This window comes from Squalius cephalus (assembly GCF_949319135.1).
Source record: "Squalius cephalus genome assembly, chromosome: 23".
In the NCBI taxonomy this organism is placed as follows: Eukaryota; Metazoa; Chordata; class Actinopteri; order Cypriniformes; family Leuciscidae; genus Squalius; species Squalius cephalus.
The window spans coordinates 29,423,569-29,437,653 of record NC_137144.1 but is presented as its reverse complement, the minus strand read 5'-3'; the positions used below and the strand labels follow the sequence as shown (position 1 = coordinate 29,437,653).

General features: G+C 42.1%; 1 protein-coding gene across 2 annotated transcripts in view; it reads left to right on the top strand.

Moving 5' to 3' along the window:
• Positions 1–918: 918 nt before the first annotated feature.
• The window catches only part of LOC307151855 (PDZ domain-containing RING finger protein 4), a 42,839-nt gene continuing 29,672 nt past the window's right edge, over positions 919–14,085 (top strand). For both annotated transcript variants that reach the window (XM_079860059.1, XM_079860058.1), the window contains exon 1: positions 919–1,088. Coding sequence is in view for 1 of the 2 variants with exons in the window: in XM_079860058.1 (XP_079716184.1) it covers positions 978–1,088 (111 nt within the window). In the remaining variant the exon portion in view is untranslated. The remainder of the gene's footprint in view (positions 1,089–14,085) is intronic.

The following is a 14,085-nucleotide window of genomic DNA, read 5'->3' as shown; positions in this document are numbered from 1 at the left end:
GTGTGTGTGTGTGTATAGCATCTTCTCGTTGGACTCCTGCAGTGACGCTCATGCTGATGTTCTTCAGCTCATCATCTGGACGTTTCATTAGACGAGACATTAAAACACACTTGCGTTTTCATGCACTGGTCAATAGTGCTCGTAGAAGCCTCCAAACACACATTTAAGTGTTTATTGTATTGCACTTTTTCTGTTTGCATCTGTACATTTTATTTTCAATCCATTACAGGCGGAGAGTTTGTGGACATCACATCTCACTTCAGCTCAGTGCATTAGTGTCAGCTGTTTTATTAACAGTATAGATTTATACGATCAGCCATAAAACTAAATCACTTATCAGTTATTGCTGTTGTGCATATGCACAGCTCTCATATTTTATAGATCATAATATTATGCATATGGCTGTGTGTGTGTCTAGTCTCTGCAGATTGGTGACCTACTTTGCTTTTAGCTTTTTATGTTGAAAAGCTTCTGATCAATCCCACTGTGAGCTGCATCTCCCAGACCAGTAATAACAGTTTAAAGCTAAAAACCACTTAAAATCTCCACGCATTAATGTGCAACCGGACACAAAAGAGCCTCATTGTCTCAGCGCTGACTCCTCCCACTCGCGGTAGCCACACCCCTCTCATGCATATCGCGTAATCAATGCTCTGGCTCAATTCCCTGTATCCACTTTAGTCCCCTTAAACGCTCGTTTTTTGGGGGTCGACAGCTTTTAAAAACTTATTTCTGGGTTGTTTAGCTTGTTTGCTGTACACCTTGTCACACAGCAGCTTTTAGACATTGTTTTGTTTTTTGCTATAAGTCAGAAGGCGAGGAGACAGCTTCACACAATGTTTTCCCCCGGTGTGGGCGTGGCCTAAACACGCTCTGTCTCTATAGGCTGAGCTGCTGAAGGGGGCGTGTCTCGGAGAGAGAGCGCGTGAAAGAGCGCGCCGCTGCTGTCAGATGCCAGAGGCTGCGCGCGCGTGTGCATGAGGGTCCGCGCGCGGGTCACGGTTTCCCCGAGCACGAGGATGGGCTGCAATCTGTGCAGTTTACAGAAGAAAGAGGAGAACTACACACTACTGTACGAGATCTCACAGGTGAGGAGAACTACACACTACTGTACGCACAGGTGAGGAGAACTACACACTACTGCACGAGATCTCACAGGTGAGGCGCGCGACACCTCTCTCACCTGACGGACAGCTTCACAAAGTGTGTGTGCGCGCAGAGAGTTTCTGATGACTCTGGACTTGAATTTAGGTTTGCTACTATATATTATTTATTTATCATGGCAGTTACAGTACATTGTTTTTTTGGGATATGTATCATGGTTACACTGGTTTTTCATAACAATGCCATGTACATTTGGCCATTGATACCGTTTTTCCCCACATAAATTTTGGGTATAGTTGTACAATGGGTTTTCACATAATATCGTCGTATTTATTTATTTATTTATTTATTTATCGTCGACTTTATTTCACATAATACCATAGTTTTTTGAACATGTACCATGGTTTTACAATGTTTTCCCCCTAATAATATCTTAGTTTATGGATATAGTACCATGGTTTTATGCTGTTTTTGTTTTTTTCATGATAATACAATTACTTTTTCTTGATCATGGTGTTTTCTGTGGTTGTTTTTCACATAATACCTTAATTTTTGGTCATAATACCTTAGTTTTTGGACATGTACCATGGTTTTACACTGCTTTTCTACATGATAATATGGTGCTTACTGTGGTTGTTTTCCTCATTATACCATAGTTTTTGGATATAGAACCATGGTAATACCTTTTTGAGGCTTAGCATTCTGGTAGTTTCAAACACTACAATGGCGTAATAATATCATGGTGATTTGGATATGTACCGTGGTAATACTATGCCATTTTTTGCCATTATACCACAGTTTTTGGAATGGATATACCACAGTAGTTTCACAGTATTCTTTGGAGTACCATTTATAAGGTGATCATTCAGTACCATTGGCTTTGGATATATAAGGTACCATATCATAGAGGTTTTGGTAGAATATGAGTTCTGTTGTACAGTGAATGTTCCAGACTGAAGCGTTATTGTTGGACATTTATGATTTCCTTGATGATGAACAATCAAACGATGAGTTTAATGAATCAGTGTTGAATCCCACTGACGATCTTCTCCTGAATCTGCTGATTGATTCTCTGCTGAGTGTTTCATTAACTCTTATGATGCTTTAATGGCCTCTGTGTCTCACACACACACACACACACACACACACACACACACACACACACGCACACGCACACACGGCGGTCTCATTAGCGCTCGTAGAAAATGATTCCGGCTCTTAATAAAACGTGAAGTGTTCCTCTGTGTGTGTGACGGGAGATTCTCTGGTTAATTGCTGGCTTTGTCCTGTAACGAGGAGTTTTGACGAATCTCCTCTGCGTGGATCGCTTTAATCACGCTGATGAAGAAGAAGCTTCTGTTCTCCACGCTTCTGCACTGGACCTTCATCTGGATCCGATCTGGAGTTTAGTGTCGTGTCTGATCTGTGTGTGTTTGACCACACACACACACACACACACATTAGTAAATATGTGTGTTCTAAAGAAGGAGCTGAAAGTGTGTCACTGGCTACGTTTACATGTACAACTTATGTTTCAATCGGACTGAATTCATTCTGATTCTGAATGTAGTGTTTACAAGAACGCTAACCATGTGATCGGGTTGATGTGCGCGTTTATGTCACAAGCTTCAAATCGGGATTGAATTGTCATTACGCTATTTCTACGTCATTACGCTATTTCTACATCATTACGCTATTTCTACGTCATTACGCTATTTGTACGTCATTACGCTATTTCTACATCATTACGCTATTTCTACGTCATTACGCTATTTCTACATCATTATGCTATTTCTATGTCATGCTATTTCTACATCATTTCGCTATTTTTACGTCATTACGCTATTTCTACGTCATTATGCTATTTCTACGTCATTAAGCTATTTCTACATCATTGCACTTTTCTATGTCATTACGCTATTTCTACGTCATTACGTCATTATGCTATTTCTACGTCATTACGCTATTTCTACGTCATTACGCTATTTCTACGTCATTATGCTATTTCTACGTCATTACGCTATTTCTACGTCATTACGCTATTTCTACGTCATTACGCTATTTCTACATCATTACGCTATTTCTACGTCATTACGCTATTTCTACATCATTATGCTATTTCTACGTCATTACGCTATTTCTACTTCATTACGCTATTTCTACGTCATTGCGCTATTTCTACATCATTACGCTATTTCTACGTCATTACGCTATTTCTACGTCATTATGCTATTTCTACGTCATTACGCTATTTCTACGTCATTACGCTATTTCTACGTCATCACGCTATTTCTACGTCATTACGCTATTTCTACATCATTATGCTATTTCTACGTCATTACGCTATTTCTACGTCATTACGCTATTTCTACATCATTACGCTATTTCTACGTCATTACGCTATTTCTACGTCATTACGCTATTTCTACGTCATTACGCTATTTCTACGTCATTACGCTATTTCTACGTCATCACGCTATTTCTACGTCATTACGCTATTTCTACATCATTACGCTATTTCTACGTCATTACGCTATTTCTACGTCATTACGCTATTTCTACATCATTACGCTATTTCTACGTCATTATGCTATTTCTACATCATTATGCTATTTCTACGTCATTACGCTATTTCTACATCATTACGCTATTTCTACGTCATTACGCTATTTCTACTTCATTGCGCTATTTCTACGTCATTGCGCTATTTCTACATCATTACGCTATTTCTACTTCATTACGCTATTTCTACGTCATTACGCTATTTCTACTTCATTACGCTATTTCTACGTCATTACGCTATTTCTACGTCATTACGCTATTTCTACATCATTATGCTATTTCTACGTCATTACGCTATTTCTACATCATTACGCTATTTCTACGTCATTACGCTATTTCTACTTCATTACGCTATTTCTACGTCATTGCGCTATTTCTACATCATTACGCTATTTCTACTTCATTACGCTATTTCTACGTCATTACGCTATTTCTACTTCATTACGCTATTTCTACGTCATTACGCTATTTCTACTTCATTACTCTATTTCTACGTCATTGCGCTATTTCTACGTCATTATGCTATTTCTACATCATTACTCTATTTCTACGTCATTGCGCTATTTCTACCTTTCTATAATTATACATTATATAGCGCGTGTGTTTCTCATCTCTCACTCAGAGCTTATACACTTTCTTTTGGGATCCGTTCCCCCTTTCTGACTCGCTGCTGTTCCTTTAAGGCTTAATGATGTAATTCCGACTCTCCTGAACATCTGCCAGCGAGATGAATGGGAATGCTAACGGATAGAGACTCCAGGTGTTATATTGACCCTCTTTTTACTTCATAAAGTGCATTGCAGTGCATTCTGGGATTGGTACAGGTGATTCTGCCTGGGAAAGCGTCTAAAAGAAGGAATAATAAATCAACAAGATGCACCTATAATGAAGGGAACGTTATTATTATTCAGTGTTGTGTGTGTTATAAGCGTTCTCGGCTCTAATGAGTCCTCCTGCTGGTGTGTGTGTGTGTGTGTGTGTGTGTGTACGCTGTGCTCTTTAATTGTGTGCTGATGGTCTGTAAGCCCCATAATGCCGAGCTGGTGTGTGTGTGTGTGTGTGTGTGTGTGTGTGTGTGTGTGTGTTCTTTAATTGTGTGCTGATGGTCTGTAAGCCCCATAATGCCGAGCTGGTGTGTGTGTGTGTGTGTGTGTGTGTGTGTGTGTGTGTGTGTGTGTTCTTTAATTGTGTGCTGATGGTCTGTAAGCCCCATAATGCCGAGCTGGTGTGTGTGTGTGTGTGTGTGTGTGTGTGTGTCTCCAGACACTCAGTTCGCTCTGTGTTGAAGACAGCGCCACCTATAGACGTGCTGTATTCATATATTAATGCTGGACACATGTTTCTCTGTTTCAGCTTCAGGAATCCTGGAAAATGCTGTTATGCTTTCCTGGAAATGGAATATATATATATATGTGATGTCCGGTTCAGTGAATCGTTTGGTTGTTGGCTCGTTGTTAATGGTTCATTCAGATCTAGTTGATTCTTATGACTCGTTCAATAGTGTTGACAAACATCGCTGAACATCATTTTAATATTTTATACAGTATACTAATGAAAACTCTGATAGTGAATAACCGTCTGTAGTCACGCTGGGCTCTGGAAGTCATCGTGACATCACTGTGTGTGTGTGTGTGTGTGTGTGTGTGTGTGTGTGTGTGTGTGTGTGTGTGTGTGTGTGTGAAGTGTTTTATAATCCACAAGCTGGACATTCTGGAGCTGCTGGGAAACGGTGTGTGTCCGAACTGGAGCTCAACAGTGACTCCATGCAGTGTGTGTGTGTGTTTCTGAACATGTGAAGTGGACAGGTGTGTTTGATAAATGACTTTCATCTCTGCTGGGACGTGTGTGTGAGAAAGAGAGAGAGAGAGAGTGTGTGTGTGTGTGTGCGTGTATGCGTGTGTGTGTGTGTGTGTGTGTTTGTGAGTGAGTGTGTGTGTGTGTGTGTTTGTGTGTGTGTGTGTGTGTGTGTGTGTGTGGCCTGAGGCTCCGTGACTCCCTCCTCTTCTCTCCGTACTGGACTCTACAAATCTCCCACTCCATCTCTCTGTCCGGCCGCCTCTCGCTGACTGATGAACACACACACACACACACACACGTACACACACACACGGCTGCTGCTGACAGCCTCATTTCTCCAGCTCATTCCCAGCAGATATGAATATGAAATGGGAATATTTACAGACCCCAACAGACTGAAGCGTCACCCAGCGTTACATAATCACACGTCTATTAATAATGCGTGTGTGTGTGTGTGTGAAACTGCTGGCTGAAACGACGCATCATAAATGGACATCCATCAGCCCTCCGCAGATTTAAAAAAAAAAAGTGAAATATTTGTTTTACAGTGTGTATATAATCTTCTAGTAAACATTTTCACCTGTCACCAAGTTTGAGTTGAGCGTCTCGATCCAGAGCTGGTGAGTGATTTGATTGACAGCTGTCAGACGGCAGGAGGGTCTGATTCACACTGATCCTCATAAACACACGTGATCTGATGTTATTTACTCTTATCATCCGCATCTCATTCCCCATCCGTAGAACACGCCTCGACCTTTACAGAGTCTTATCACCGGAGCACAGGTGAACACACACACACACACACACACACACACACACACACACACACACACACACACACACTCACACTCACACTCACACACACACACACACACATCAACACAGCTCAGAGACACACACTTGATGCTCAGGAGCTGTTATGGTTCCGACTGCTGGACTGATGCATCATGGGAAGGTGACAGCAATAAGACGAGAGAGTGTGTTACAGGGATTTTACCACACAGTTCAGGCATGATATATATTGCTATAATAGGGCTGGTAGATCTGGAGTCATAAAGATGTGATGTATAAAGCGATACTGACCTCCAGCTCTGTGTTTGTGTGGTTATTAGCAGTGTTATTCTTCAGTTTGAGGTCATGTGTGTTTCATTCGCTCTCCTCGTGTGTATCGGCCTCATTTACGTAATGAACTGTTTGTGTGTGAACAGCTTGAGCTCTCCTCTGTGTGTGTGTGTGAATGGAAACACACATGGCAGTCATGTGACCCGCTCGTGCCAACAGAAGGAGAGCTGCTTAATTGACTTCATCATTGAGACGGAGAGAAACAGAGAAACTGGAGCAGATCCACTGGAGGAGGAAAGATGGAAAACATTTTACATGAGAATCATCAGGGTTATTATCGTTAACTAAAACTAAAAATATTTTTGCTTATTGAAATTAAATAAACGTTAACTGAAATAAAATATGAAATCTGAAATAAAATATAAAAAATATATAATATTTATTATATTATACTGTATATATTTGTTGTAATATTTTATTTTAGTTTGTTGCCTAGACAACATTTAGTTTTTGTGGGCAGGCCTCTATGTTTGTGGGCAGGACTCTATGTTTGTGGGCGGGACTCTATGTTTGTCGGTGGGACTATGTTTGTGGGCAGGCCTCTATGTTTGTGGGCAGGCCTCTATGTTTGTGGGCGGGACTCTATGTTTGTCGGTGGGAATATGTTTGTGGGCGGGACTCTATGTTTGTGGGCGGAGCTCTCTGTCAGTGGGACTCTTTGTGGGTGGGACTCTATGTTTGTGGGCGGGACTCTGTTTGTGGGCGGGACTCTATGTTTGTCGGTGGGACTATGTTTGTGGGCAGGACTCTATGTTTGTGGGCAGGCCTCTATGTTTGTGGGCGGGACTCTATGTTTGTCGGTGGGAATATGTTTGTGGGCGGGACTCTATGTTTGTGGGCGGAGCTCTCTGTCAGTGGGACTCTTTGTGGGTGGGACTCTATGTTTGTGGGCGGGACTCTGTTTGTGGGCGGGACTCTGTTTGTGGGCGGGACTCTATGTTTGTCGGTGGGACTATGTTTGTGGGCAGGACTCTATGTTTGTGGGCAGGCCTCTATGTTTGTGGGCGGGACTCTATGTTTGTCGGTGGGAATATGTTTGTGGGCGGGACTCTATGTTTGTGGGCGGAGCTCTCTGTCAGTGGGACTCTTTGTGGGTGGGACTCTATGTTTGTGGGCGGGACTCTGTTTGTGGGTGGGACTCTATGTTTGTCGGTGGGACTCTATGTTTGTGGGCAGAGCTCTCTGCTTGGCAGTGGGACTCTCTGTTTGTGGGCGGGACTCTATGTCTGTGGGCGGAACTATGTTTGTGGGTGGGACTCTATGTTTGTGGGCGGAGCTCTGTTTGTGGGCGGGACTCTGTTTGTCGGTGGGACTCTCTGTCTGTGGGCGGGACTCTCTGTTTGTGGGCAGAACTCTGTTTGTCGGTGGGACTCTCTGTGAGCGGGACTCTGTTTGTGGGCGGGACTCTCTGTTTGTGGGCGGGGCTCTGTCTGTGGGCGGGACTCTGTCTGTGGGCAGGACTCTGTCTGTGGGCGGGACTCTCTGTTTGTGAGCGGGACTCTGTTTGTGGGCGGGGCTCTCTGTTTGTGGGCGGGACTCTCTGTTTGTGGGCGGGGCTCTCTGTCGGTGGGACTCTCTGTTTGTGGGCCGGGCTCTCTGTTTGACTGACATTTGGAAACAGTCATTGTTTGGTTTAGTGACACAGAAACACACATTCTCTGAGATCTCAGGTGTGTGTGTCTGATAACAGACGAGCGTCTGTTGGGACGGTCGGGTCTTGGTGGGATTCTCTGTGGGATTCTCTGTGGGATTCTCCTGGTATTAAGCAGATGGCCTGTGCTGTTCTGTCAGATATCTGCGCTTCAAGATCCACTCTGACATTTCCACAGACGCGTGTGATCTGAATAGAGGTTAGCGGGATACGGGAACACACACCGTCCGCGAGAGGCTCGTCCTCGGGTCACGGCACAGACTCGCAGGGCATGATGGGATACGTCTGGCTGGAGAGGAGGATAACGGAGGAAGGACAAAAGCAGACCTGAATACATTTACCTTTACCTCTCCACACAAGAGCCGAATAAACTCAGCGAATCCAACTCCAGTGCATGAAAGAAAACATCACCAGATTTCTCAGTTTTATTTCCGTTTCACATCAAGTTAAACTTGACTTGGCAGCTAGTTGAAATAAAATAAGTTCATTTGTGATATTTTTTTGTATACAATGAAAAAAAAATTGGTGTACAAACTATTTTCACTCAAAAATGACAAAGAAATGTCAAGTAACACATCAAATTAACCTGAAATAGTCCGTACTGCAATAGTCTTTCTTTACAATTTTGAAGTAGTATTGTAAAAATAAAATTGTTATAGTATAGTGTTGTTGTAAATATGTTTCAGTATGTCTACTATATATAATACACAGAAGTGTTTTTGGTCATTCAGGTCATGATGAGTATTTTATGTCATAAAGTGCTGTAATATCTACATCCAAGTACTAATTCGCTTAATATAACTATGAGGCAGCAAAAATATGATCTTTTTTCTTTGTCTGTTCATATTTAAAACATTTTTTATTTCAGTTCACCCAAAATGTATCATTCTGTCATCATTTGCTCTCTTTCATGCCATTCAAACCTGTTTGACTCTCTTCAACAGTAAAAATGAAGCATGTAAATGTTCAAAACACCTCGCGCACACAGTCGTGATGCATATGCTTACATTAATTTTACGTCTTGAAAGGAGTGCGTGTTTATTTACATATAATGAACTTTTAATTGGAGCAGACTGAAGTATTTGCTAAAAAAAAGCTCTTCTGAAATAAATGTCAGCTTTCTTTCTAGAAATGTCATGAAGAGAGAAATGGTGCTAGCGGTGGATGCTAGCGCGGCGTCTTGCCAGCTAACAGGGAACGTTCAGGCAAAGTAATGAACAAACGTTACTCCAGTAACGTTAATAGAATGTTTGTTCAAAGTTATCTGGTATTAATAATGTACTCATAGCGTTAGCACAAAAACATTATTTATACATCGTTTAATTTTAATTTGATGTTATTCTAATGTTTTTTTAAATGTTTCTACTTACAACAATTTTTCAGAAGGTTCAGAAAACATTCAAAAATAACATTCCCATAATACTTGCAAAATGGTAAAATAAAGAAAACACTCCCATTTTTTCCCCCTCTAATGTTCACTTAACCAAGAAAAAAACTTTTTTAAATGTTTGGAACATTTCGGAATAATGTTTACTGGGAACTTAATGGGAACGTTGGCAAAATGTTCTTTAAACGTATTTTCAACAGCTGGTTTTCTGAACACAGCGTCTGAAGTTTTGTTCGCAATTCATGTAAAGGAATATATATATGAATCGGATTATGAAATAAACAGAACTTTCAGAATCTGAAATCAGATTAATGAAAAGCGACTCATGTAAACATACCTCGTCTGATTTTCAGTTACTGAACGGCTGTTGGCGGGAATCCTGCTCATTTACTAGCATTCCAATGTTCATTAATATTCATGAGCTAATCAGATGAGGTTTATAATAAATATGTCAGATTTTGACTTCATAATCTGAACGAGCAGATCTGGTTTTCATCAGTTTTCAGTCAGTTCAGATTTGTTTGCATTGTGAATGAAGACAAAGAGAGAGAGTGTGTGTGTGTGTGTGTGTGTGTGTGTGTGTGTGTGTGTGTGTGTGTGTGTGTGTGTGTGTGTGTTAAGTTTCCAGTCCTGAACAAAAGAGATGAGAATAATGTGTGTGATATGCATGTGTTTTAATGAGACGCTCCTCAATGCATGCGGCACAAAGGCTTCTGGGATCGCCAGCTTTTGTCTGAGCGAGATTGACTGTTCTCAGATCAGCTCACACGCGTTAGTAATTAATTCACATTACAAAATCCATTCAAGCCGCCAATAATATCTGACACACGGGCCGCTTACAATTGAGCTCGTTTGATTCAGGAATCTTTAATAAACGACCCGTTTGTATCAGATCTCATTTCACCGGGAACCTTCCCACTTCCCTCGTTCCACTTCCTGTCTGTCGTCCAGGAAACGTGCATTACGGTCACCGTGGAAACGGGATCTGATCAGCTGTCAGTCACAGGAATGATTGACAGGAAGAGAGCGATTCTGGAGTATTGTCTGTGGTAATCGACAGTACATTAAATTTAATGTATTCCAGATTATATCATATAATTTACTGGCTTTACTTTTATGTAAATAATATATTCATGAGCCGAACAGAGCAGGTTCACACACTACCAATCAAAAGTTTTGGATCGGTAAGATTTTTAATGTTTTTAAAATAAGTCTCTTCTGTTCTGTAGCGGCCAGATAAAGTCACATGACGCAGGAGTGTTTCAGCTGTGTGTGTTTCTGCAGGATTTCAGCTCGTTGCATCACATCTCTGCACAGGTCTCATGTCAAAGTTTACAGGTTTACATGCAGTCAAGACTCGAGTGTGTGTCACGCTCTTTACCGTTAGACGTTTGCTTTATTAAAACTGTCTGCCACTGGAGTCAGAGAAATCTACTTAATTCAAACGGAAAACAAGATTATTATTCTGACTATTGGCAGATATTTGTTCTTGTTTTAAGCAAAAACTCACTTTATTTTGATTCAGAAAACAAAACTGAATATCTTCAGCCATTGCTCTTCTCCAGTAAATGTGTCTTGATGTAAGAATGTGCTGGAAAACAAGACCGAAACACTGAGGAAGAACATCATGTTTTGCAGTGAGCGAGTTATGCTCTATATTTCTGAAGTCGAACTGTAAGATGTGTCCAATGAGAAACTATCAGTCATTTATCACTGAAAATCTTCAATCTCATTCTCTGTTCTAGTCTGACACTTTGCATTCGGTTGTAAAACTCGTGACGTGTGAGCGAGTGTGTTTTAGGTGGCCTGTCTCTTTAAGTGTCCGAGGTGAAGATTGGCACTGCGCTTTAGAGCGATTAGGCGGATGAATGTGTAGAACAGGATGAGTTTGGAGCAGATGTCTGAGGCTCATTTACCAGGATCATTCTGGAAAGCGTTTGCTCGCGTCCCATGATGCATCAGCTCCTCCTGTTTCTGGCGCTGTGAATGAATGAACCCCGTCTGACAGAATCCTCCAGCTCTCACGGGTTTCTCACAGGTTTCTTACACACTCCAGAAAACACTGGGTTAAAAACAACCCAAGGGCTGGGTAAATATAGGACAGAAAACATGTTGGATTAATTTTACCCTGCAAACTGGGTTGTTGATCTAATCCATCATACTGGATTGATTTATTTTTACTATAGTACTAGCTTTTTTATTATTTTACTTCATACATGAATTAATATCTACAGATTAACTTCAATCCTCTAAACTTTAAACAAACATTGGTTTGCATGACTCTAACCAATCAGCTCTGAGAACATATTTGAACTTTTTAAGTATTTATATTCTGTACCTTTTTGAATAAAATCATAGCATTTTATGTAAGGCATCAAGCGAAAAGACTGACGCTCGTGACTCGCATCGCGCCCCTGTTTGTTGCTTTGCATAAAATTCAATGATATACAGAACAATAGCGAATTTATAGATACAAAAAAATGACACAAACTGTATTTTATTGAAGACACGCACCAGCTGCACTGCTCTCTCATGAAGAAACTGCAAAAAGCCCCCGATCAATAACTCAATCTCTGGGTTGTTACGTCTGATCCAGGATCTGGGTAACACAAGAAAACTACCCAATCACTGGAAAAATAACCCAAGATTTTTTAGGTTTTTCATTGGGTTTCTCATTCTCTCGGGTTTCTCATTTTGTTTCTCTCGGGCTTCTCATTGGGTTTCTCTCAGGCTTCTCATTGGGTTTCTCTCAGGCTTCTCATTGGGTTTCTCTCAGGCTTCTCATTGGGTTTCTCTCGGGCTTCTCATTGGGTTTCTCTCAGGCTTCTCATTGGGTTTCTCTCGGGCTTCTTATTGGGTTTCTCTCAGGCTTCTCATTGGGTTTCTCTCAGGCTTCTCATTGGGTTTCTCTCGGGCTTCTCATTGGGTTTCTCTAAGGCTTCTCATTGGGTTTCTCTCAGGCTTCTCAATGGGTTTCTCTCAGGCTTCTCATTGGGTTTCTCTCAGGCTTCTCATTGGGTTTCTCTCGGGCTTCTCATTGGGTTTCTCTCAGGCTTCTCATTGGGTTTCTCTCAGGCTCCTCATTGGGTTTCTCACAGGCTCCTCATTGGGTTTCTCTCAGGCTCCTCATTGGGTTTCTCTCGGGCTTCTCATTGGGTTTTTCTCAGGCTTCTCATTGTGTTTCTCTCAGGCTTCTCATTGGGTTTCTCTCAGGCTCCTCATTGGGTTTCTCTCAGGCTCCTCATTGGGTTTCTCTCAGGCTTCTCATTGGGTTTCTCTCAGGCTTCTCATTGGGTTTCTCTCAGGCTTCTCATTGGGTTTCTCACAGGCTCCTCATTGGGTTTCTCTCAGGCTCCTCATTGGGTTTCTCTCTGGCTTCTTATTGGGTTTCTCTCAGGCTTCTCATTGGGTTTCTCTCAGGCTTCTCATTGGGTTTCTCTCAGGCTTCTCATTGGGTTTCTCTCAGGCTTCTCATTGGGTTTCTCTCAGGCTTCTCATTGGGTTTCTCTCAGGCTCCTCATTGGGTTTCTCTCAGGCTTCTCATTGTGTTTCTCTCAGGCTTCTCATTGGGTTTCTCTCAGGCTTCTCATTGGGTTTCTCTCAGGCTCCTCATTGGGTTTCTCACAGGCTCCTCATTGGGTTTCTCTCAGGCTCCTCATTGGGTTTCTCTCGGGCTTCTCATTGGGTTTTTCTCAGGCTTCTCATTGTGTTTCTCTCAGGCTTCTCATTGGGTTTCTCTCAGGCTTCTCAATGGGTTTCTCTCAGGCTTCTCATTGGGTTTCTCTCGGGCTTCTCATTGGGTTTCTCTCAGGCTTCTCATTGGGTTTCTCTCAGGCTCCTCATTGGGTTTCTCACAGGCTCCTCATTGGGTTTCTCTCAGGCTCCTCATTGGGTTTCTCTCAGGCTCCTCATTGGGTTTCTCTCGGGCTTCTCATTGGGTTTTTCTCAGGCTTCTCATTGTGTTTCTCTCAGGCTTCTCATTGGGTTTCTCTCAGGCTTCTCATTGGGTTTCTCTCAGGCTTCTCATTGGGTTTCTCACAGGCTTCTCATTGGGTTTCTCACAGGCTCCTCATTGGGTTTCTCTCAGGCTCCTCATTGGGTTTCTCTCGGGCTTCTCATTGGGTTTCTCTCAGGCTTCTCATTGGGTTTCTCTCAGGCTTCTCATTGGGTTTCTCTCAGGCTTCTCATTGGGTTTCTCACAGGCTCCTCATTGGGTTTCTCTCAGGCTCCTCATTGGGTTTCTCTCAGGCTTCTTATTGGGTTTCTCTCAGGCTTCTCATTGGGTTTCTCTCAGGCTTTTCATTGGGTTTCTCTCGGGCTTCTCATTGGGTTTCTCTCAGGTTTCTCATTGGGTTTCTCACAGGTTTCTCATTGGGTTTCTCACAGGTTTCTCATTGGATTTATCTCAGGCTTCTCATTAGGTTTCTCTCAGGCTCCTCATTGGGTTTCTTTCAGGCTTCTC